We start from the raw sequence: 23,500 nt of genomic DNA, 5'->3' as shown, positions 1-23,500 counted from the left end.
ACACAAATGTTGCCAAGCTTTTGAATCGAGCTCATTGTCCTCTAATAAAAGCTTTTGCCTACTGTATCTTTCCCACAAACACACCCAGTACCCTTTGGACAAGTACTGTAATTCACAAAGTTAATTTTCAACTACATACATAGAACGTGTGCGTGCAAAGATGAATGGGTTTGTGATAACTTTGAAACCTCATACATTGTCTACACACTCACACAAAACACACAAACACACGCTGTCTCACTATCAGAGGTAATGATTAGATTTTTTTTTTGTTTTGTTTGTTGACCGTGGCATGGAGAGACACTCATGCCTGCATGTGTTCCGTATAAGCATGCCCAGGTGCACACACCCCAAAAAGTGTAACACATACCCTGGATTTGAATATATGAGATGCTATTTTTTCAGACATTTTAATCCTCTTTTGACCAAAATGCACCAAGCCCCACCCTATAGCAGTTCATGTTCCGTGAGATGCAGCTGGTCTGATTTTGAGAGGCAGTAGTCATGGTGAGAGCCGAGCCGAGCAGACAACTCTGGAGAGGAGCCTCGCTTTTTGATCATCAGTCACGGCACGCCTAGGGGCCAGGCGGTAGGACCTGAAAAACCAGCTGCCTGAGATTATTACTTTCAGCGAGGAGCAACAAGTGAGCAAGCGTGGAGCCTCCTCCTCCTCCTCACTCTCCTCCTCTTCATATGAACACTGATTCCCACAGACACACAGACACACACACACACACACACACACACACACACACACACACACACACACACAGGCATCTCTGCTTGTTTTTAAACTCTTGTCCTTCCTTTGTGTCTGTCTCGCCTGTTTGTACCTGTGGGACTGTCACTTTAGCAGCACCTGGGAATTGTATTCCTCTCTTGGAGCAGCTCACACTCCCCGACCCGCTGTGACTGTTAGTCCACCCGTGGACTATGCCCCCCTCAGTCAGCTGAGGGAGGGGGCTCTGTTCTGCTCAGGCTCCCATCAAGAGAAGGCTTGGGCTGAAATTAAAGAGGAGACGGTTAGGTACGTTCACAAGACTAATCACTGCTTTTAACTCCTTCTTCTGCTTGGCGGTTTTTGTTTTTACCTAAACTTTGTCTCTTGTGGTTTGAGGACGTGTGTGTGTGTGTGTGTGTGTGTGTGTGTGTGTGTGTGTGTGTGTGTGTGTGTGTGAGGACCGGGGTTCTCCCAGACAATATGGCGGGACAGCAGGTGAGTCTCAGGTGAAAGGGAATAGCTCACATTCCAAAGAGCTCTCAGATTTAGAAATCTACTGTTACTGTTGAACCAGTGGAACAACACAGAATTATGTCTGAGTTAGGAAGATTGAATTTCAGTTCCCAGCACTATCTGCCTGTGTGTATCTGTGTATCTCTTATTGATAAGTGAGTGGTGGAACAGCTCTACTATCATCTCATCAGTTGCCACTACGTTGTAGGAAAATATGACTGCTGTTTGTATGGAAGCGCTGCATCAGAGCTCACGAGTGTCAGTTTTCATGTAATATAAGGGGCATTGTGATGATGTATTAAGCATTTTGGGTTAGATTTGTTTTTATTTTAAACAATAATGTGTAGTTATACGATGAGGGGAGTTGGCGTTGTTCTAAGAATAGAAAAGTTACCTGTTCTCTTCTAAATTAAGCTACAGTCGCTCCCGTAAAGGTTAATTACTATGTCTGCATTCCAGCTACACCTAACCAGCTTCATTTACATTTAGGCTGGGATAGTGGCCAGTCTATACAGTATGTATACATTTAGGGTTGTTGAATTAAATAATTAAAGAATTAAATAGTTTTTTTTATCATTTATTTATTGGCCTATAGGCGTTTTTGCTGAATTTCACATGGAGAATCAATGCTGGCTCTGTACAGTGCTATTGTATGTGCTGTGATAAGCATTGTTTGAAAATATGCTTTATTATCCAGCCTGAGAGAGTGCACCGTGCATGCCAACAACATTCAAGCTGCAACTCTTGCTTGAAAGTTTTGTCAGGATGCTGAACTATAATTGAAAAGTATCTTTATTATCAAACGCTCATTTAATGTGGTATCAGTACTATTATGGAATTATAATACTCGTGGGAAATCAGAATATCCTCAGTGGAAAATTAAAGTCCAGAAAATTTTAGCAGGTTTCTATCACGGTAATATCCACATTAAAGGAGATTAATCAGATTCCACCAGGCCTATAAATAACTTGCATGCATTTAAAATCCCTTATCGCAAAGCTATTTCAGTTCAGGTCTTGAGTCCTCATGAAACAAAAGTTAAAATAGCTGTCTGTGGTTTACTCACGTAGATGCCCTTGACTGAAAAAACTAGTTTAAAATACAAATTAACTTCTGACCACAGTAAATAAACCCAGAAAAAACGGTGTCTCAGTATGTCAGTGTTGGATATTATAACATTCCTCCTCACAGTAGCTGTCAAATTCAAATTTTAAAAGCTTGTTGTAAAGTTGTAAATAACTTTAACTGTGTAATACTTTTAACTTTTAATATGTATTAATAATAATAATAATAATGATTTTAATTACCACAAATATGAACACCTTCCACTTTATCAAATTAATTTGTGACTAAACAGACACTCATCAGTCTGTTTCAAACTCAGCCAGTTTAGACAGTGACTGGATCAGTCAAAGCCTTTTTTTTAAAAAAAAGCACTGACAATAGTAATGGTTTGTTTGTTCAATCGCACCACCTGCTTTCAATAAATATCCAATTGTCATGCTTTTTCGCAAACGAACAATACATCGTGAGCTAAGAAGCTGTTGTGCAAACTTATTGTATCCTCAGTGATGAAGTAGTTTTCTTCTTCCGTCTAAACCCCTTTGTGGGTTTTTCTTTAAACCAGAGTCAAATTCCTTATATGTGTACACATACCTGACCAATAAAACTGATTCTAAAATATTTTTGTACTATATATTTCTAACCTACTTTAGTACTCAGATGACAGTAGCCCATTTAAATGTTCACTTTTTAGATATTTACTGGGCAATGCAACCTTACAACCATCAAAACTACACGTTTACTGATAAAGTCCAATGACTTAACAGTACTTCTGCTTTGATTTTCTGGCTATTAAAACTCACTCCCACACTAACATGAGCTGAAACACAACCATGATTTATTACCAATTTGCTACACTCATCTTTTTCAATTACCCAGTTTTTAAATCTCTGATGTCACTTTACGTCAATAACAGGCTACTGTACGCTGTGCCAAAGACCTGTCAGTGCTGTTGCAAATCCTGCGGTGACTGATGGAGGTCGATAAAAGTCATAACTGAATCCCTCTTTAATGTGACATCTGGAAAACAAATAGTATGGGAAATTTACATCTGACGTGATACAGATGACCTCTCTGCTGTGACTGTATGCTTGCTCCTCCAGGGCTGAACTAATAGCTCCAACCTGTGTCTTATTAACCTGCTTCAAATTGACTGCGCAAATATTGACTCTGACCGTCATTTGATGAAGGTCATACTTTAAATGTGTTTATGAATGTGCGTGCAGGAGCCTGTGTTATATCCGAACGTGCGTAGAGGGGAAACGGCTGAGCCGGTCGACAGCTTCGTCTGGCTTTTCCTCGTATAAAAATAGGAAACTAAATTGTTCCTGTTCTGCTTTGAGATTCCGCTTTCTGAACAGACCAATAAATGATTTGTTTACTGAGGGTGGAAGAAAGGATATTGAATCTGCAGTGTGAGCGAATAGCTGCAATTTGTGGAACAACAAACAAACTATTATTACAGCAAGGAGAAGACCATCCGATGAGGAAATAGATAGTGGCGTCAGAACAAAGTGATCTGATTAGTTGTGGTTACAAATTCCTTTGCCTAAAAATAAAAAGTATCTTTTAAGTCTGCATAATGATCATGTAGTCGATCTGTAGTAGCAGAAACAGGCCAGTGATCTGCGCTGTTACCTCACAGGAAGAAGATCCTGGGTCCAAATCTGCATTTTTCTGTAGTTTTTCTCACGTGGCACCTACTTCCTGCCATTGTCCTGGATCAAACCACAGGCCTTTACTGGCACTTGAATTTGAATTTCCCTTCTGTTATCGTGACAGTTAAGGATGTATGTTTATTGCTTCGGGCATTTCTAATCTGTGATTAAACTGAGTTGGTTTATGCTGTTGGGTTTGTTCCCTATTAATGCAGCAGCTGATGTGATTCTGCGCCATGTGGTTAAAGGAATAGATTGACATTTTAGGAAACACATGCTTATTTGCTTTCTGGTTAAGATGAGAAGAAGTCTGACGTTGGAGCTGGGAATCACATCTTACCCGAGTGTTCCAGCATCAAGTCTGAGAACCAGGCTCTAGCCAGGTTAGCAATTGTTAGCAATACAGTTGATAACAACGCTGTATTTTACTCATACAAACAGTGCCACAGACAGAAGCTGTACAGTACTGTGTGTATGAATGATTTAATGAGACACAAAAGAGCTAATAAACCATACAGTATCATTATTATTATATTTTCACTTAGTTTATGCACGGAGCAGCCATCTTGGATTTTGAGGTCAGGGTTTGTGAGGTTCTTCTGACTTTCCTGGTTGGAAATCCGACTTCAAGGGGCTGACTGGGAACTTGGACTTCCCAGTTCAAATGGAGTGCACCATAATACCACTCAAATCTGTTTGGTAAATATGAAAGTGGTATCAATCGCTGCAAGACAGTTAATAAGTAAATTTCCCCAAATATTCCTTTTTAGGAATCCTAAAAGCATCTACTCCTTTAATATAGCCACTTTCTGTCAGATTTTACTGAATTTGAAATTTGAATGAATATAAAGAGCAATTGGCAACTGACAGCAATTCTTTCTAGTCCTCTTTCACATGGTTTTCAACTAATGTTAATTTGGAGCGAAACCTTTATATCGGTTATATAAGTCTAGAGAGATGACATCTCCTTACATAAAATCTAAGAGGTTTGAATGCAGAGGAAATTTAATTAGCCAATAAAGTGAGTGGAATCTCTTTTGCCTACGTGCTTAGACGCAACATCTTTCAAGCATGTATTAATTAGCTTGTGTTCATTGCGTAACACTTTTGTCAATGTGCAGTGCTCGGGGCAATTACGGTATGTGCTATTTATCTATATTTGAAGAAGCGTGTCATGAGCTGACTGTAGCATGGTGAGCAGCATGGTTGCGTATTGGAGAATGGGGTGTGTTAACTCGGTGTTTCCTCATCTGACGGCTCTCACGATCCTTACATGACCTCTACCACGCCAAACCTACGCCTAAACGTAACCTGCAATCAGTCTGGTGCATCACCCACTTCTATCGACACACCCTGTTCTGTCGAAGTTAACACAGCCACCACTATGGATGAAACACCGCCATGAGCCAGGACAGCAGTTGGCAACACTAATACATCTCTGTACATACTGCAGCAGTTTGATGTTGACAGATAATTAAAGATAAATAATCCCTGGCAGAATCATGTCGTCCTGGACAAGAAAGTTTTTTGTTAGGAGATAGCAATAACCCACTGCAGAGGCATCACTACTGCTGTGGCTACAACGCAGCACACAAAACATGACCAGCTCAAAGTCAAATTAACTTTATTGACACAATTAAAACTGCCGTTTAAAGGCTAGTTTCAGGTGACGTGTATTGAAGCATCCTTATTGGATAGCTTGTTCTGTCATCCTTTAAATGTCCAGTATGTAACATTCAGGAGGATCTATTGGCAGAAGTGCAATATGATATTTATATATGTGTTTTTATTAGTGTATAATCATCTGAAAATAAGAATTGTTGTGTTTTCAATACCTTAGAATGAGCTTTTTTATCTACAGAGGGAGCTGGTCCTCTTCTATGGAGGCTGCCATTATGAACCACCATGTTTCTACAGAAGCCCAAAACGGACAAACCAAACACTGGCTCATTTATCGTGAATTTTGCGGCCTCTGACGTTTCTAGAGGGCAGTAAATCCTACACACTGGTCCTTTAATGCAGCAACAAGGATTTATTTTTATGTGAACATACCAGTACAAGAGAGTACATACAAAAGAACTGTCTATCAGTCAGCAAGTTACCGGCACCTTTCTTCAATGATGATCAAGTATTGTGCTGTTTTTTGCTGCCATACATATAAAAAAAACAACTGTAAACTGTTTTTGTTTTTTGTGAGTGTTTTGTTTCATTCATGCATCAATCTCTGTGTTTGTTGGATTTTATGTTTAAATGCCACATTTACTCTGTTAAATCTCAGTCTTTAAATATTCATATTTACTGCAGCTGACTGTAACAACAAACACAGGTAAAATCAAATTTGTGATTTTAGTGCTATATAAATAACTTGACTGTTACGTAACCTTGCCAACATCGGCTAAATACTGTATTCTCCACCACGTTACCAAAGCAATGGTGTTTCCAACCTTATACCAAATACAATCAGTGAGCCACTTATCAGAAGCTGTCACCTCTGCAAACAGCAAACATGATATATGTCGTTACTAATCGCTGTGCTTAATAGTATGTCAACACTGGGAGAGTTGGTTGTGTAATATTTGCTATTGAGCAGGAAGCTGGATAAGATGTACAGTACGCACACAAGTGTCAGGTACTGGCTTCAAGTCTCTGTTGTCAGCATGTAATTAAAATTCTGATTTGGTTTTCTATCACATCTGAGTAAGAAACAGTCAGAGCCCTAGTTTGTGGAGTATTTTCTACAAATCTTGACTGAAGTGTTGTCTTTGTCTCTGTACATTGGTGTCATTTAGGTGTCTCAGGTGATGAGTGTCACATGTATGGGGGTTGTAAATGGTCCATTCACAATGCCTCCAGGAAATGCACAGCTTGGAGGTAAAATGTAAACTTTTACGCTCCATTAATGGTTAAAGGCTGTGTACACAAGCCACTGTATTTGTCCATACATTACACGCTGAAACACAATATCCAGATATCATACAAAAAAGGAGCCAAGAATCTAATCTCATAGCCTGAGTCTAAAGTTGCTCAACAGCAGGCTACAACTTTGACTAGTTCAGAAATATAATCTTCATTAAAAAAACATGTATACAATGGGGAAAGAATGTTTTAGAAGAATTGTTCGACATTTTGGTAAATATTTGCTGAGAGTCGGATGAGAAGATTGATAGCTGGAGCAAGGTTTCTGCCTCTTAAAAGGACGTTTTTCCTTGCCGCCGTCGCTCAGTGTTGGCTCATCGTGGGAACTGTTGGGTCTCTGTAAATAATTTTAGAAGGAGTACGGTCTAGAAAAGTCTCCTGAGATGTAGTTTCACATTTACCATCCTAACATGAGCATGGCTCTGAAAGAAAGCGAATAAGCATTTTTTAATTTTTTTTTTTACAAAATGTAGGAAGTATAGAAAATAAATACTGTAAGTGGGTGTGAAAATGACAGGTTCTTTGTAATGGCACCACCTACATACCTGAAATGTAACAGTGAAGTTTGCAATATTTTATTCTTCGTTTAGGTCTGCTGTATCTCTAGCATTTTACTAACATGACTAACTTTTTTTTATATTAACACTGTGGTTTCTTATCAACTTAACAAGTTAGCGGTTTTAAGGGTGACACCAGTCTGTCAGCCACCTCCCATTAATTTAACTGGTGTTTTTTAAACTTAATGACATTCAGCGGTATCTTCCCAGGCAGCGATGGCTTTTGCATAACTGTCTTGGGAATTTGAATGTAATCGATAGAGCAGTCCATCTAACCTAGAGACGCGAGGGATGGGTGCTGTGTGTGTGTGTGTGTGTACGTGTGTACGTGTCTGTTCCTTGTGCCGGGGTTTCCAGCTTTTTATAGCTGATGCAAATTTTGTCCGCTTGAGGCACCTGTACTGATCGTGCTGCTGTGCTTCACTCCCAGCAGACACAGTACAACGTCACTCCAACTCATGTCTTTATTGTAGAAATGGTTTAATGCGATGACTCTTCCTCCATGTGTCTGCTATGATTAAGAAGTTTTGTTCCAAAAATAAGACGCACATGTCGAGCCTATGATTTCTTTTAACAGTTTAACAAAATAATACGTTAACACACTGCATGACTCTAAGATTAGTCACGAAGAACAAAAGGATAACTGACCACACATTAACAAAACCGCCAGCTAAAACATAAAGAAAGGTATTTTTGGATAAACTCCACAATTCTTTCATATTGTCGGGAGACAGATCAGGTGATCTATTCAAATTTGATCATTAAAATCAAGCTTTTCTAATTAATGACCACCTCTCTGACTCACTTTTGAATGACTCATTATGTGCTCTTTGTTTTACGCCGTACTACGTGAAAAGAGGGCAAGAAACTCCCATGATGACGTGTGTGCAGCTGTAGAGTGGTAGAAGTGGAAACTGAAGTGCAGGTGACTCCTGTAAAACAAGGGCTAACTGTCATCATAATTTATTGTTTTGGTTATAGAATTTAAAAACAAACTGACTGCAGATGTTATCATTTCGTGTGACGTTTGCGTGGCTTTCTATCTCTGAGCATGCAAAGGCGTGTTATCCCAACTCAGGGGAAGTATCAGTTACAGGGACAGCCCTGACCTACAGCTGTGTGTGGATTGTTTCCTGAACAGTATCAGGCATCCTCCTAAATGACAGATGATCTCCGCGTGACACATAACAACTGTAATACAGTAGATTAGATCGAGATAAAAACATAAAAACACAATGGAGCTGCCCTAATAGTCTCCCTGAAACTCCCTGAGAATGTGCATTGTTGATTTTGTTGATTAAATTAGTCATGATTGAGAAATCACAAATCACATTAAAACATCTTTGTATTAGGACATGTTCATCAAGTTCCATTATAGGGTTCATTTGAACAGACTGAATTTAAGATTAACTGCAGACCAATGCATAGGATAGATGTTTTTGAGAGTTGAAAATCTTTAAAGAGTAAGGCTGGTCTTATTTTATTTATTTATTATTGTCAACAAATCCTATGACAACAGTAATACATTTGCAGCAGAAAGACATATGAGTAATATACTCAAAATAAACAACAATGCTCATGTTTGTGAAAATGAATATGTCACCCAGTGCAAACATGTGTCCCACTGATGTGTTTTTAATCGTCTTTCAACAATTGAGATCTATGACACAGAGGAATAAGTGATATTAGACTTTTACTACACAGACTTGTTAGTATTGATCATTTAATTTAATCAATTCAGACAGTTTTTGACCTACCTATAACCTAATTTATCTTAACTCTTTGCTTAAACCCTATTGGAAACATCATTTACTGAGTTAATTCTAACAAATCTTGAAATATAAGATCATATATAAGATAATGATTTATGATTTAATAGGGTATGTATATGTGCATAGGAGGTGGTTGTTGAATGCCCCAAAACAAGAACTGTAGCACAGCACTGCAGCACTGCTGTAACATACTTGTCCAACATGTCTGAACATTACCTCCTGGTCTGTACTGGCTCAAATCTAAAACCACAAATGTCTTTGTAAAGCTTTAGCAGGCATGACAATAATGTCTGAACCTGCTGTGTGATCTCAGAACCAGCTGATAAAGAGCAAACAGCGAGCTGCTCAGTCGCGTGTTTCCATTCAGTTTCAGGTCAGTCGTATGGGGAGAGGTTTGTCACTGCGATGAGTGATATAGGCATTAGCGCATGTCCCGCTTTGATTTTTATACATCGTGTCCTGTTGAGGATCCTCAGTCCTGTGATTTCTATAGATGGTTTATTAATTGGTGCCACTCCCTCTGCTATGCCACTGATGTTTATATTAGTCGTTCTAATCTTCTACTCCCATATTCTTTCCTCATTCTTTTCTTGTTGGGTCACTTAATCGGTAGTGTGACTCAGGCAGAAACAGTTTTAACCTTTAAAATACTTACATAAATACAGTTCTGTTTTATCAGAGAATATTCTGTTGACTAAATAAGTGATTTGTTTATTTGTTTGTCTGTGCAGGTTATTGCTGAAGATGCAAGCCTCAACTGTCTCACCTGTGACCAACACTACACTCCTATCAAACACAACCAACGTCACAAAGTCCAAAGAACAAATACTCATCCAGAGTAAGGATATGTCAAGTGTGTGTGTGTGTGTGTGTGTGTGTGTGTGTGTGTGTGTGTGTTCGTGTTCATGTTTTATCCTCCTCGTCCTCTTCAATTGGATATCGACAAAACACACCCTTGTGAATGACGTGTTTGTTGTGGACACTATCAGATCTTGGCGTCCCCCTATGGCGGACATAGAAATAAATAAATACATCAATGATAAGTCGAGTCTCATAAATAACCTCTTGCGTCATGCAGTCTAATCTAGATAGTTTGTACAGGAGGGGCACCCATTGAATTTAAAATATTTGCCATGTTCTGTTTGCCTGTGAGTGATGCCGTTGCTAAGCTACACACTGCTTCTGCAGGATAGACAAAATAAGTTGCACAGCGAGGAGCCAAGGGAATGTGTGATACCTGCCAAATGTAACATGCAAAACACAACCCTCAAAACAATTTTTCAACATGTTTCAACATTTTTTGTTCTTCCTGTTTCTCTGTGTCTCGCAGGTTCTGGGGCGATGATCGCAGTCATTGTCATAGGTATCATCATCATTCTCGCCATTCTACTGATCATCCTGAAGACATACAACAGGTAGGGACGCATTCCTGTTTGACAGGGCAATTCCTGCATAGTGAATGTCACGAGCCATGAAACAAACAATCATACTATTTTTATCCACTTCAAGGAGGATTAGATACCTGCAGCTGCTCTGATCCTTTTCATCAGGCTCCTTTATTCTTTATCTTACTGTTTGTAACTTTTTAAGCTCGTGACCTTTTAAAGTGACACTTACTCACAGCCCCAGTTCACAGGTACACGTGTCCATGAGTTCGACATAGGTGACCTGTTCCTTTCGGCATGACTCTCCCTTTTTAGATTGTTTTTTTCAATTATTTTTAGAGGTAAAACTATCCAGAATTACACAATATTTACAATATTTCTGACATAGAAGTATTAGGCAGTATATTAATTACAGTATTTGAGTCAGGCAACTTTGTAATGTTTTCGAGCCACTGCCAACCTGAGGGTGGGGACCCCCCAAGGGGTCATACCAAAGATCAGTGGGGGTCACAAGATAATAAACAGGAGATAATTAAAAGCGCCTCTTCTACACAAAAATATACGAACTGCTCACAGCTAATTGACATATTGAGATTGATATGAGATATGAAGTGATGAGAGGTCATATGTAGGCATTGCTTCATTTTAGGGGGACATAAGTCAAAAAGGTTGGAACTTTATCAAAGTGATGGGTTCTCTTGCTTATTCATAGTTTTCACTAAAAAAATACACATTTTCTGTCTTTTTTGTCTTCTTTTTTGGTAACTACGGCGCCTGGTACCTTTAGTGGTTGATGTAATAAACCTACTAGCAAAATCAGATTACACAGCTAGAGGGAATATCTGACATATTCATATTTCATTTAATTCATTTAATGTTTATTTGATAGGGACAGATGCAGTATACATAGAGAATTGCATTAGAAATATCCAATGCAATGTATCACAGGATTTATAGCTACAGCTAATTTCCATCTCTAGAAGGGCCTTTAGAATAACAGGTGGACATCAAACACTGAACTGTTGAACACACCTTATAGAGCACTATTACTGGATATCAAATGTTGTTTTGCTAAATAATAATAATAATGAAAAGAATAAGCTTAAGAATAGCCTACTACATAGTATGTGAGTGAAATGAGACTGTTGTTTAACATCATGGTTTAATTCTTGCCAGGCGGACACATGTGTCCAGAGTCCTGGGTACCAATGGCTCCAAACCTCGTCAGAAACTGTCACAATCCACAGTTCAGAGCAACATGCCGCTGAGCACCATGGGAGTCAGCTCTGTGTCGGGCAGCCTGGTCAATTCCAACCCAGCCTCAGAGAACGGCTTCCGGCTGCCCAGGGCTGAGCTGAACAGCGTGGAGGGGAACCACATAGAGCAGTCCAGCACCACCAGTGGATCCACCGTGATCACCATACACGGCGCTCCGTCATTATTAGAAAACACATAACAACAGAACTGCGGTTTAGCCTCACAACAGGAATTGACTGATGTGTTGTCTTTGTCCGTGGCTGCATGCTGTGTGCTGACTGAATCCTGTGGAAACTCAATCTGTGACGTCAGTGATTTCTCACTGTCACAACTGAGCCACTGCTGGCGACTACATGGACAACAACATGTCCTTTTGGTGTGCAAAATACACATCATGAACAAAACCGTACATAACATAAACAGACACCAGGGATTGCATGAAGGATGTTGCGTGACAGAGACTCTCGTGAAGACTTGCTTTTGGCTACAGTCAGTGTTCAGAGTGTAGATGCCATACGTTTCTTACTGTTTGTACTTTTCCCATCACTTCTAATTCAATGAAGAAAATGTGTAGTGGAGACAGTAATGGCTTGACAACGTTGCTATTAAGTGTGTACATTTCTGTATTAAAGAGGACCACATAGGTTCATGAGTAAATGTAGAATTAGTCTAAACTTCAGAGAAGACAAAGACCGTATGAAAGAAGCAGTGTTTGAGGAAAATATGTTGATACTGCAGATTTAACAATATTACTTACACAATCTGGTTAACCTTGCATTATACTGTCTTTGTCTTCTGATCACAGATTAGGTATTGTTTAATAAATAAATAAAATGTGTTGTTTTTTTTACCTTGTATGACGAAGATACCACAGAATTGTTTTGTGAGACATCTGGGTGTCAGCCTAACAGGCGTATGTGAATCCTTTTTAGTTTGACGCCAAAGGATTTTGCACTTTATTTTCATTGCTCTCTGTATTTGTATTGTTTGTGGTTCTTTAAATGAAATGAACAGATGAAAATAAAATGTAATATTTCTAATTGTGGCTGACCTGTTTTGTGATTTGCACAGAGAACAAAATGATATGAAAGGAGGAAGTTTAAAATAATTTGAAACCTCAAAGATTTAGTGAGCAAAAACCTAAAGAAAACAGAAGAAAATAAATTAGATTTTTCATTTTTTTTTAAATTAACGTCAATAACTGCAGATGAATGTTGTAAATGTGCTTTTAAATTATTGTTGAACAAGTTGTTGCGCCCTCAGCTGGTTTCTTTTGGTACGACAGTGTAAAAAATAATAATAATCCCAAAGCTGCATTCAACAAGACAAGAAATGTTGCCTAATTAGAAATGAGATCGTCGTCTTAACATCGTACGGTTGCTAGATTTTATTTTAATAATTTGTAATTTAAGTTATTATAAATTACCTTATTGAATAAACAGATTTGAAACTGTCTATTTAAAGAATGTTCACTAACACCGGAGCTGAATACCAGTCTTGAATGCGACCTTAAAGCGACTGTTTACGATGGTGACCGTAGGTGAGTGGCTAACAAGCTAATGTAGCCTCTCAAAAGTATGGTTTTTCCACTATTTAACATAGCTTTTGTATTTTGGTATCGAATATACATTCCTTAGTATGTGCTCACTTTTTTAGAGCGAATAACACAAAAGTAAACCCAAACACAGCTAACATCTCAGCGCTAATGCTAAGGAACTAAGCTAACGTTAGCTCCCTGTTAGTTTGTTTTTAGCTCAAGCGCTAACTGCACTCTTCTACTGTTTACCCTGTTTTTTTTTTATCGGGTTGCTCGGTCGTGGGTAAACACACGGTGTAGGATATGAAGGCACAGGGTGACTGTATGTATGTGGTTGACCTGTGTTACAGTGGAGCTGCTGAGTCTCCTGCTGGTGTCGGTGCTGTGGGGCTGCACCAACCCTCTTCTGAAGAGAGGCACAGAGGGGATAGAAAATGTGACCAAGACCAACAGGGTCTCACAGCTGCTGGCTGAGGTCAAGTTCCTTTTCTTAAACCTCAAGGTAAATCCTAAGAGCCGTTCTTATTCGCCAGTGTACAAGTGTACAGTGCAGTTGATTTTAATACACCTTTTTTCTTTGTGTTGCTGCCCAGTACCTGGTCCCATTTCTGCTTAACCAGAGTGGCTCTTTGGTCTACTATTATACACTCTCCACCACAGGTGAGCAGTCAGCATTATAGCTTCTATAGGGGAGAGTAGATTCAGTGGTTACACGAGTCAATGAAAGACTAATTTTTATGTCCTGTGCAATTATTTATTTTTACACCATGCCACTACATCACATCTGTATAAAAGCTGTATATAGTGTACATATTGTTTTCTATTTTCATTATATGTTTATTTATTTTGTTATGTAATGTGTATTTCATTTTTTTTCTCCTTATCTGCTGTGTTGTATCTGGAGCTGCTCTAATGTGTGAATTTCCCCAGCGTGGGATCATTAAAGTCTATCTTATCTTATCGTAGGACAAGAACACATGCTGTAGCTAATAACATTAACAATAGCTCAGAAATTCCATTAGGTGTGCCAGTGAATCCTCCCTGTGAGACAGTATGCACTGTAAGAAAAGCCTGGAAGTGACTAACCTAAATGTAGCGCAGCCCACACATGTTATTAATTACACTTTTCCTGCTATGACAAGCCAAAATGCATTCACAGCAGACACGACTTGTCATAGCAGAAATGCATAGGTGTGACTAATAGCATTAACAATGGCTCTGTTGTATTCAGGTGTCCCAGTAACTCTTCACATTGTGACAGTGAGCCAGCGTGCGCAATGCAGGGACCCCTGAAACTGAAGCAGCTAAATGGAATTCAGCCCATACTGATTTCATTATTTACAGCTGTGCTTTTCCTACTATGATATGTCAAAATGTCCTGTGTGAGAAAGGCCTATGGTGGAAGTGAACTGTTGCTTAAACTATGTGTTTTTACCACAAGTCAGCTAAATGGAATCTAGTTAAAACACTACCTCCAAGATTAATGAACCTACATGTAAAGAGAGCTCAAATATACACGTGCAAATGACATAGTAATGCTACTAAACTTCTATTGTGAATTATTCTGCAGATTATGAATCTTCTGATCTATAAAATAATTGTAAAAAAATCCCAATTATTTTTGAATTTACTATAATGGTAATGCCAATACACATTATAAGAATAGATCCTGGTCTAGGGAACAGCAGCTTTCATTGTAAAGAACTGATATTACTGCATGTAAACATTTGAAAATGACCGTACCAACCAATTTCTCAGAATTTCAAAGAGTACATATCCATTTACAAACATGGGTGCACGACCTGGGTTTTATTTAAACAAATCATTAGTCTTCATTAGGAGCACAACATGCTTTTCAGGTCAATTTTCGATGCATTTTGTACGGAGATTTGCATCGTCTGTGTCTAGCAGGACACACACGTTTGCATATTAATTTGGTAGCAGAATGTTCAATCCAATTTTCTCCACTTCTCTCATCCAGAGCTATCGCTTGCAGTTCCCGTTGCCAACTCTCTCACCTTCCTTTGCACTCTGCTCACTGGCAAGTTATTGGGTGAAGAGTTTGGAGGCAAACGTAAGTGACTCATTTTTGTGAAACTCATACTCTTGCTGTTCAGTAAAGAGGCAGCCACGCAGTATTTGATATTAATGCCCACGAGGACAAATGTAGGATCCGAAAATGCTGATGACCAATTTAGTACTGTTACATAAGCAAGACATTACTTTACTGGCATGCCAGGACACTATTGAGCAGTTAATTCCCTCCTGTGCCTTTCTTCTCTCCCTGAAAAATACTGTACTGCTTGCTTTCTGTTTTTTAAAACCTGCTTTTTTTTTAAACTTTCCTTTTCTTTCATATCCTCCTCCACACCCCTCACTCTCTGCAGAGGCTGTCGCGGGAATGTTCCTCACCATGGCTGGCATCACTCTGTGTGTTATAAGCTCCGTTGTTGACAAAGACTCTGGGAAGCTGAATATGACGCAGGCCGTACAATAACACAAATCAGGATTAAAGCAAATTCTCCTACGCCTTCAAGTGATTCCTCAGCAGGAAAGGAAAGGAAAGGAAAGGAAAGGAAAGGAAAGGAAAGGAAGGCCGAAGCAGAGTCGGAGCAGACCTAGAGGGGGGTCGTTTTAGATTCAGACGGCGACTCCTTAGAGCAACGGTTCTGGTGGGAGAATTGTGCCTAAATGAACTCAGCGTGAGCTTCAAAAGACCTGTCCAGAAACTCTTACACCAAGTTCAAGGGGAAGTGGGTTCATGCGGGGTTCACCTCAAGGCTAGACTAGATTTATGGCACTTGCATAAAAGTTGGCGGTTGTTAACTTTTAGCACTCTGCTGCCCCGCCATGTGACTGGCATCTGCATAAATGCTATAGAGGCCACATACAAATAAGGCTGGGGGTTTGAAATGGACCAATTAGATCTAACCTCCCGGTTTTAACAGGGACATTTTACTGCAGCTGCCTTCTGTACACTGTGGTGTGTGTGTTTGGGGAGTAACAGGACACGGGAGAGGACAAATTGCTGTGTAGCTCGAGCATAAAGCTGTTTTTCATACTTATTTTCCTCTGGCCCTCCTTCTCCCCCTGCTGGCTTGTATAAACGATGTATTACTTAGGACGATATACCACTGCTATTTTCTTTTGCAAAGAAAGGACTTAGTTGTTAGGAGTGAGTGACCTTGTTGTGTGCACAAACATCTGAACAAGTTGTACAGAGTTCAGAAATAACAGTAACGTACATAGTAATATATATCTTTTATTCTCACAGTATTTAATTGACACAAATCACTGTACAGATGACTTTACTATTGTTGCATCTATTTAGCTTGTGATGTGGCTGATATTTTATTAATAAATTGTTGGCTAAACACGACTTGTTGTGTTATTGTCTCCATCATAAATTTCTGCAAATTAAAATACATTCAGGCTTTAAATGCCCCAAAATATTGTTTTGTATGTACATACATGGAATAAGTTGCATCATCTACACAATATCTGCATCAGAACTGAAGAGCAGGTTGGAAACAATATCATAAACAGCTGTACAACACAACAAACACAACCTTTGTGAGGTTCATAATGCCAGAAGACTTGTTGCTTTGGATTGTATCGTACTAGAGCTTATGATGATGTGTCCATCTCCTGTAAGTGTTTTGTTCTTATTTTGTCTGAGTGCTCACATTTTTTGACACAAATTAATGTTGTTACTTGGCTTATTACCACAGTTTAAGTCACATCAATTTAATCAAACATTCATTTAGCCAAATAGGTCATTATAGAAGCAGTAATGGCTGGGTTATCTGCTTCGCCTGTGTGACTGTCGTGCGATTGTCCTTGATGAATGTGCTCTTTCACCACTCCTGATGATGGTTCTGTTCTACTGCAATCGACGGGGTGTCCTGTGTGCTCTCCTGTTCAATCAAATTATTAAAACAGCATAAGAGAAAAAGCAGTCGCATGCTTTTCATCGGGATCCCAAGAACTCATCATGCACTGTTTTATAATGTGAGGTGAGTAAACTCGCCTTTTCTTCCCTGTTCTTTCCTTCAGAGGTGGATGATGAAGGCCGTGCCTTCGAAGACATCTGATTCAGCTCAGGCTCCTTTAGAAAACGGAGACACATTCATTGCTGACTATGTTTTTGTACTACTCGATGTAAGTTGTTTCACAATGTCCTAAGCAGTTGGCAGTGTGTGTAGGTGTGTGTACTGTACCAGTGTTTCAGCAGCAGGCTCCTCAGCCCTAACAGAAGTCAGGGTCTCTTTCACACCATCTTCTTCAGCCTTTTACAGGACCAAAAAAAAATATTCTGAACCCATTTAAACATAAAAAAATTAACTGAACCTTTTTATTAGGACACGTGTAATATGATTATGTAAATTTAACCACCCACTCACATATACTGTACCTGCTTTCCATTGTGTTTGTGTAGGTGTTCTCCCTCATTGTGCTGCTCCCTCTTTATAATTTGTGCGTGTCTCTTGAGAAAAACAGTTTTCATGTAATTTAATGTTTGTTTTTTTAACACATGCAGGATAGTGGCGTGTGTTGAAAGAAATACACAGAAATAGACAAAAAGGGGAGAATATATGGGCTGTTTGTGTATTAGACGCAGGGATTTATAAAATGACTTTCTGGACACAAAAAGATGAGGCTTTTTCCATTTTCAGATGAAAATATGTCCAGTAATGTCACATATTCATCACTCACATTTCAACTTTCAATTGTGTCGACTATAATTGAGGAAAGTACGCCTAAATGCACGAATACATAAATGAATTTCTCATCCAGACCATCATGGATCCATCTTCTGAAATTGATCATTTTCTAAATTACACCCTCAGTGTCTGTCAGTTATGTAGAAAAATTGCCCTACGCTGTACTTGAGAGTGAAGGAATGGGAAAGTATTGGTATTTTTTCATTTAACTAAGAAGACAGAAAACAGATTCAAATGGGAACATAAAACAATGTTTGATTGATGCCTACCTGCTGTGTGTTGTGCAGAGGATCATTTTGGTTGTTTAGTTCCTCGTCCTCCACTATTTCTGCAGCTCTCTTTGGATGGAAAATGAGAGACATCTTTCAATTTGCTCTAAAACATATTTTCAGGAATCAATGTACCTCCTTCAGTGATGTAGAGTGCGTACTCTACATTTATTACTGTGTAGTAATAAGGCTGAAACCTGGTCAACAGGAAGCTCTGTAGCTGTGTTTTCGTCCTCATGCACCTCTTCGGCCCCTCGCACCTCCTCTCTTCTCTTCCGCGTCGCTCTCTTAAACACGCTGGGCTGAACTGTAATAAGCAGAAATAATTTTAAAAAAGCTGCTGCTGTAACACAAAATGAATTGCAGTTACTGTGTACACAAGGAAGTAAGATATATAAAATTGGGCACACTGACCAGATCCATTGCTGAGTGGTGGTCTTGGCTGTCGTCGGTTGTTGTTGCGGATCTTGACGGGCCTGGCGAAGAAAGCAGAGGCCTCATCTGCTCCTTCTCTCCTGCTCCTCTGCTGTGCGGCTGCTGGACCTGCAGCCTCATCTCCTGTCGACTTCACCCTGCGACCGTCGGACTGAAATTCACAGGATATAACCGAATAAATATGTGTTGACAAAAAAACACACCCTCTGCACAGTTTGTCTCACTTGAATGTGTTTGGCAGTGTAGAAAACAATTAACAGTCCCAATATAGCTCTGGTGGTGTGAATGCAAGACTGCGGAGGGTTGCTTGTTTTACCTCGGGAGAGTCTAGGAGAGCTGAGTCACTGTACTGGTCCTCTGGACCGCTTCCTGCTTTCCTGTTCTAGGAGAAACACATACAAGACACATACAAGTCAGCTGTCACATGTTACTGCTGTAGGTTGCAGAGTAAAGACGCTAAGATTGCAATTTTAAGACATGAAAGTAAGGTGAGTAAATTACACTACTAATTGAAGGTACCTCATTTCTCCTTAACAGCCTTCTCTTTCCTGGGTAATATCTACAAAGAAAGAAAGAAAGAAAGAAAGAAAGAAAAGTCAGTCAGAGAGCAGAGCAGCACAGATGCACATAAACACACATTCTTAAGACACACTCACAGAGGACCGTGCATGACAATACCTCTCTGTAGCTTTTGAAACCAACAGCTCCACATATGGAAGTTTCTTGAACCTTTCGGTTCCCACGGCAACATAGTAGTGGCCGGACTCCAGCTCAACAGCTGAGGACACAGTCGCTCCTTCCATGGAGCACAATCTGAGGAAAGCACAGAGGTTATATTATAGTTACTGGATTTTTCTCTCAATTTGTGTTCCTCAGGGTGTATGTGGATATCAGTCAGTGTCACTGACCTGCGCACAGCTCCGGTTCTTAAGCTGACCTTCTCTGTGACCAGACTCAGGATCTGCTCCAGGTCCTGCCGCATGCTCCGAGGAATGATGAATCGGAATGGTGGACACAGGAGATCTCCATTACGGAAAACACTGAACAGAAAGGATGGGTTCTGGGTTTGAAATTCTGTCTTAAATAATACATGCCCATATGTACACTGAAACATATGATTGGTTTCCTCATGTTATTCCAGTGTACGAGATGGGGAACAAAGTCTACAATGCTAGTTCTGTGGAAAAATGAATTCTAAAATCAAAAATCAAGAGGGTATCTTCCAAAGTTTTACTGCAAAACGTATTTCTGTTTCCCTGGATAGTGTTTCCTTACTCTGCAGTCATGCTAGTGCTAGCTCTGAAAAGTCAAAGGTTCACTAAAGTTATTACAATTCCTCCTGAGGGGAACATGAACATGGGTACCAAATTTAGTTGTGGAGACATTTCAATCAAAACTACAAATGTAAACCGGCATTCCGAAAGGAATGTCAACGGATCACCAAAGTCATTAGGATTCCCCCTCTGGGAACTGCTGTCTGTACAATGATGTCCATCTCAATCTGTTCAGTCGTTGAGATACCTCAGTCTGGACCAAAGTGATGGCCCCTCCGAGCAACCATCTGACATTACCATCCTTTTAGCCATACTGCTAGATTTGTAAATTTGAAAGATACCCATTTAAAAATTGATGTGTGTGTTTGCATGTAATATGTCCAACTCACTGTAAAATGCAAGGTACAGGTATAAACCTCCTCCATTTGGCTGAGACATTTGGCCTCTGGGTTACTTTGGCCTGTAGAGGACATTCAGAAAATCATATGCATGGTACCGTAAAACATCATAATGTCATTTTCTCTGCAATATTGAAAATCCCCTCGTCAGTTTTACGTCACCCACGTCCTGCACATCAATTACGCCGCACGTCCATCACAGCAAAATCACTTATTCCAAAAGTGTAAATGACTGACTAACTATTCTGCTCATGCCAGCTCAAGTGCTGCAGCCATGGAAACTAACGTCACTCCGAGACTTCTCCGGTGGCACATTCACACGCCGTGTCTGATCTGAGGGCTCCTCTCAAAGCTGTTACCCACATCAATGAAATCTGGAGCCTATATCCGTGTCTTTCTGATAACAAAGCTGTACTAAATCAATCAACTCCGAACAAAACAGACATTGATAATCTTCCCTTATTGTTTTTTTTTTTTTTTTTTGGAACTGGCAGACATATAATGCATTTACAGTGTCTCTGAGCAGAGGAGGAGGCATGGGGCGATGAATATGGGCATTAGGCCTGCCCAGACATGCACACAGCCCTGATAACACTGTGCTGAAGCATATCTCTTTGTTCCACCAGTGGTATCAAACACAACTCGCATACAGACACACTTCCTGCATTGCTCCACAGCAACCACAACACAGGCATGTGAGACTCTAAAACCCAAAGACCCAGCTTTCCAAATGGCAGACACCCAAGGCACACACAATTACTCTCCACTCCTTTTTTAATGTTTTTTACAAAAGTAACACTGATGGCTTAAGAGCACACTCTGTGTCTGAAAAACCAAGCGGTCATCCCTGCCAGCTGGTCAGAATACAAAGTGAGCACTTGTCAGCATGAGTGGCCATGTGTGTGCACTTGTGTGTGAAATCAGTTTTGTGTGGACATTAAGAGAGCTTCTGCCTGCATATTACTACCATCATTATCACCCTGCCCTGCCTGCCTTTCAATGCACAAAAAAAGCTTCAATTTAAACAGCTAACAGTTGAGTTCTGATTTCTGAGAATTTTCTTGATTAAAACGATCAAAATCTCTGATACACTCTGTAAATATCTGATCTCTGACGGTATCCAGCTGTAATTACTGAAATTAATGCCATGAGACGCTTAAAAGGGCACCCTGCAAAGCCCGAATGACTGCTGATGGACAGCACAATCATTAGCCCATTGTTTCCGGTAATTTACATGACAACCAGTGACATCAATGGGAACGGTAAGCGCAAAGGGTGACCCATGCGCACACACACACACACACACACACACACACACACACACACACACACACACACACACAAAGTGCATCTAATCTGACTAATGCTAGCATAACAACGTGTCGTCACAATTACAGCCAAATATGAGCTTGTCTCGGTAATGGAAAATCCTGCAGTCATTTTCCTATTTGATTTGGCTGCATTTCAAATGGATCAACTTGATATGAGTGCGGCCTGGTGGTGCATTCCTCCTGGTTAGACTGGGATTAATGAGTGATGGAGTGTGCTGCTGGCCTTAAAAGCAAGCTGGCCACATTACAAAATAAAAGCCTACCTGGGTTTCTTCACGGGTAACAGGATGCTTTTTCATTCCTGTGTTCAGGTAACTGTACATGAAAACAACAGATATGATCAAGAAAAAAGTGTTTTCATCTCTTTTCCAAATACCAAAAAGTATAATATAATTAATTTTAAATTTGTTTACTTTTATTTCAGAGACAAAAAGCTTCCTATTAGAGCATCTGTACATTAAAATGATCCTTAATACCATTACAGTAAAAGGCTTTTGTACTCACTCCAGTTTCTTGAACCTTTCAAAGCCAGCAGCAACATACTGGGCTCCTGTCTGAAGGTCCTCAAGGTCTGAGACCCTGTGGCCCTGTCTGGGGGTGTACAGGGTCCTGATGGCAAGCGGAGCACCAATGCTCTGGGTCACTTCAGTCAGAAAGGCTTCCATGGTGGCCACCTGTCGCTGGTTGACCACGAACCTCCGTCCACTGTAGAAGGGGTCCCCATTCCTATACACCACCACACTCTTCACTGGAGGCAGTGTTGTGGCTGCGGTGGTGGCAGCCATCTCTGAGCCAGCTGTTACTGCCTCAGACACACAGTAAAAAAAAAGTCTGTTTGAGTCCACACACACACACACACTGCACATAATTCTCCCCACGTACATATCATTCCACTCAGAGTTGCATTTTCTGACCATATTCACACACCAGATACATTCACATTCTTTAAGTCACACTTGCTCAACAACCACACACATTACACTGCTCCACACAGATACTGCTCGGTCACTCACAAGCCTGGTTGAAGATGATGAAGCGAGGAAATAGTGGAATTGAAGGCAAAGGTGAAAATCAGTCCCTTCTGTTGTTGTGGTCTGTCTGGACTCCCACTCACCACGTTCTGCACTCTCTATCCCCCTAACACATACACACACACACATACACACGCACTACTCCACTGACGGTGGTGAGTATTTCCTGGTTGCTATGGCAGCGTAACAGCAATGACTGGCTTTGTGGGCCAAACCATCGGCAGCAACCACAACAAAAGAGACGGACAGAGGAGGAGAGAATGGGTGGGTCGCTGTGTTCTAAGCTGAATCAATAAGATAACCTCGACACTCAGTTGTCTGTATTTCCCCCCCACCCCAAAAAATAACTGCCACATACTTCATGCATGTTAGCATTACCAAAGAGCAACAACCAGCAGGTGATAGAAGCATCGCTGAAATGTCTCAAATGACACATGATAACATTTAAACAAATACAACTTTAATAGCAGGACAATGCAATTCTTCTTTTCTTTTTTTTTTTGCCTTTTTCCTGTGGGTTCTCTTTAATGACATTAATTCCAAAAGACAACAGCAGCTCAATAGGAGACAGTCATGTGAATATTTGTAGGCAGAATTTCCTCATGTGATGATTGAGAGCTCATTCATTGTGATCCAAATTGGAAATTTGAGCTTGTGTGC

The 23,500-nt window shown here is 40.1% G+C and overlaps 3 protein-coding genes across 5 annotated transcripts; 2 read left to right on the top strand and 1 right to left on the bottom strand.

The window, feature by feature from the left end:
- Positions 1-495: 495 nt before the first annotated feature.
- Positions 496-12,881, top strand: ncmap (non-compact myelin associated protein). The gene is made up of 5 exons (XM_051385948.1): positions 496-644; positions 854-1,027; positions 9,931-10,037; positions 10,530-10,614; positions 11,761-12,881. The coding sequence occupies exons 3-5, from the start codon at positions 9,944-9,946 to the stop codon at positions 12,038-12,040; spliced, it is 459 nt and encodes a 152-aa protein (XP_051241908.1). The 5' UTR covers positions 496-644; positions 854-1,027; positions 9,931-9,943; the 3' UTR covers positions 12,041-12,881.
- Positions 12,882-13,196: 315 nt separating this feature from the next.
- On the top strand, positions 13,197-16,757 carry tmem234 (transmembrane protein 234). Of its 2 annotated transcripts, XM_051381366.1 has the most exons (6): positions 13,197-13,212; positions 13,306-13,381; positions 13,729-13,880; positions 13,972-14,038; positions 15,360-15,452; positions 15,766-16,757. In XM_051381366.1, exons 2-6 carry the CDS (start codon positions 13,369-13,371, stop codon positions 15,873-15,875), a joined length of 435 nt encoding a protein of 144 aa, XP_051237326.1. In that variant the 5' UTR covers positions 13,197-13,212; positions 13,306-13,368; the 3' UTR covers positions 15,876-16,757. The 2 variants fall into 2 exon arrangements, with proteins under 2 accessions (XP_051237326.1, XP_051237322.1); XM_051381362.1 differs by having other exon boundaries at positions 13,198-13,381.
- Positions 16,621-23,076, bottom strand: dcdc2b (doublecortin domain containing 2B). Of its 2 annotated transcripts, none has more exons than XM_051381297.1 (15): positions 22,823-23,076; positions 22,314-22,615; positions 22,073-22,124; positions 20,470-20,540; positions 19,715-19,846; positions 19,485-19,619; positions 19,326-19,365; positions 19,123-19,188; positions 18,786-18,957; positions 18,569-18,678; positions 18,372-18,440; positions 17,793-17,864; positions 17,599-17,667; positions 17,409-17,486; positions 16,621-17,295 (listed from the first exon to the last, which is right to left on the bottom strand). In XM_051381297.1, exons 1-15 carry the CDS (start codon positions 22,967-22,969, stop codon positions 17,236-17,238), a joined length of 1,575 nt encoding a protein of 524 aa, XP_051237257.1. In that variant the 5' UTR covers positions 22,970-23,076; the 3' UTR covers positions 16,621-17,235. The 2 variants fall into 2 exon arrangements, with proteins under 2 accessions (XP_051237257.1, XP_051237266.1); XM_051381306.1 differs by having other exon boundaries at positions 22,314-22,611; positions 22,823-23,075.
- Positions 23,077-23,500: the final 424 nt, after the last annotated feature.

Source organism: Dicentrarchus labrax, unplaced genomic scaffold, assembly GCF_905237075.1.
Source record: "Dicentrarchus labrax unplaced genomic scaffold, dlabrax2021, whole genome shotgun sequence".
NCBI classification, from domain to species: domain Eukaryota; kingdom Metazoa; phylum Chordata; class Actinopteri; family Moronidae; genus Dicentrarchus; species Dicentrarchus labrax.
The sequence above is the reverse complement of the archived record's forward strand: the minus strand, read 5'-3'. Positions and strand labels throughout refer to the sequence as shown.

Bases quoted from the DNA above. Each gene is read 5' to 3' on its own strand.
- ncmap (XM_051385948.1), top strand. From the start codon at position 9,944: ATGCAAGCCTCAACTGTCTCACCTGTGACCAACACTACACTCCTATCA. The intron at 10,038-10,529 runs GTAAGGATATGT...TGTGTCTCGCAG, and splicing joins AGAACAAATACTCATCCAGA to GTTCTGGGGCGATGATCGCA. The intron at 10,615-11,760 runs GTAGGGACGCAT...AATTCTTGCCAG, and splicing joins ATCCTGAAGACATACAACAG to GCGGACACATGTGTCCAGAG.
- dcdc2b (XM_051381297.1), bottom strand. From the start codon at position 22,969: ATGTGTGTGTGTGTATGTGTTAGGGGGATAGAGAGTGCAGAACGTGGT. The intron at 17,865-18,371 runs GTAGGCATCAAT...GTTTTTCTCAAG, and splicing joins CTCTGCACAACACACAGCAG to AGACACGCACAAATTATAAA. The intron at 17,487-17,598 runs GTACAGTACACA...CGTTTTCTAAAG, and splicing joins AGCCTGCTGCTGAAACACTG to GAGCCTGAGCTGAATCAGAT.
- tmem234 (XM_051381366.1), top strand. The intron at 13,881-13,971 runs GTAAATCCTAAG...GTTGCTGCCCAG, and splicing joins TCCTTTTCTTAAACCTCAAG to TACCTGGTCCCATTTCTGCT. The intron at 15,453-15,765 runs GTAAGTGACTCA...CACTCTCTGCAG, and splicing joins TGAAGAGTTTGGAGGCAAAC to AGGCTGTCGCGGGAATGTTC.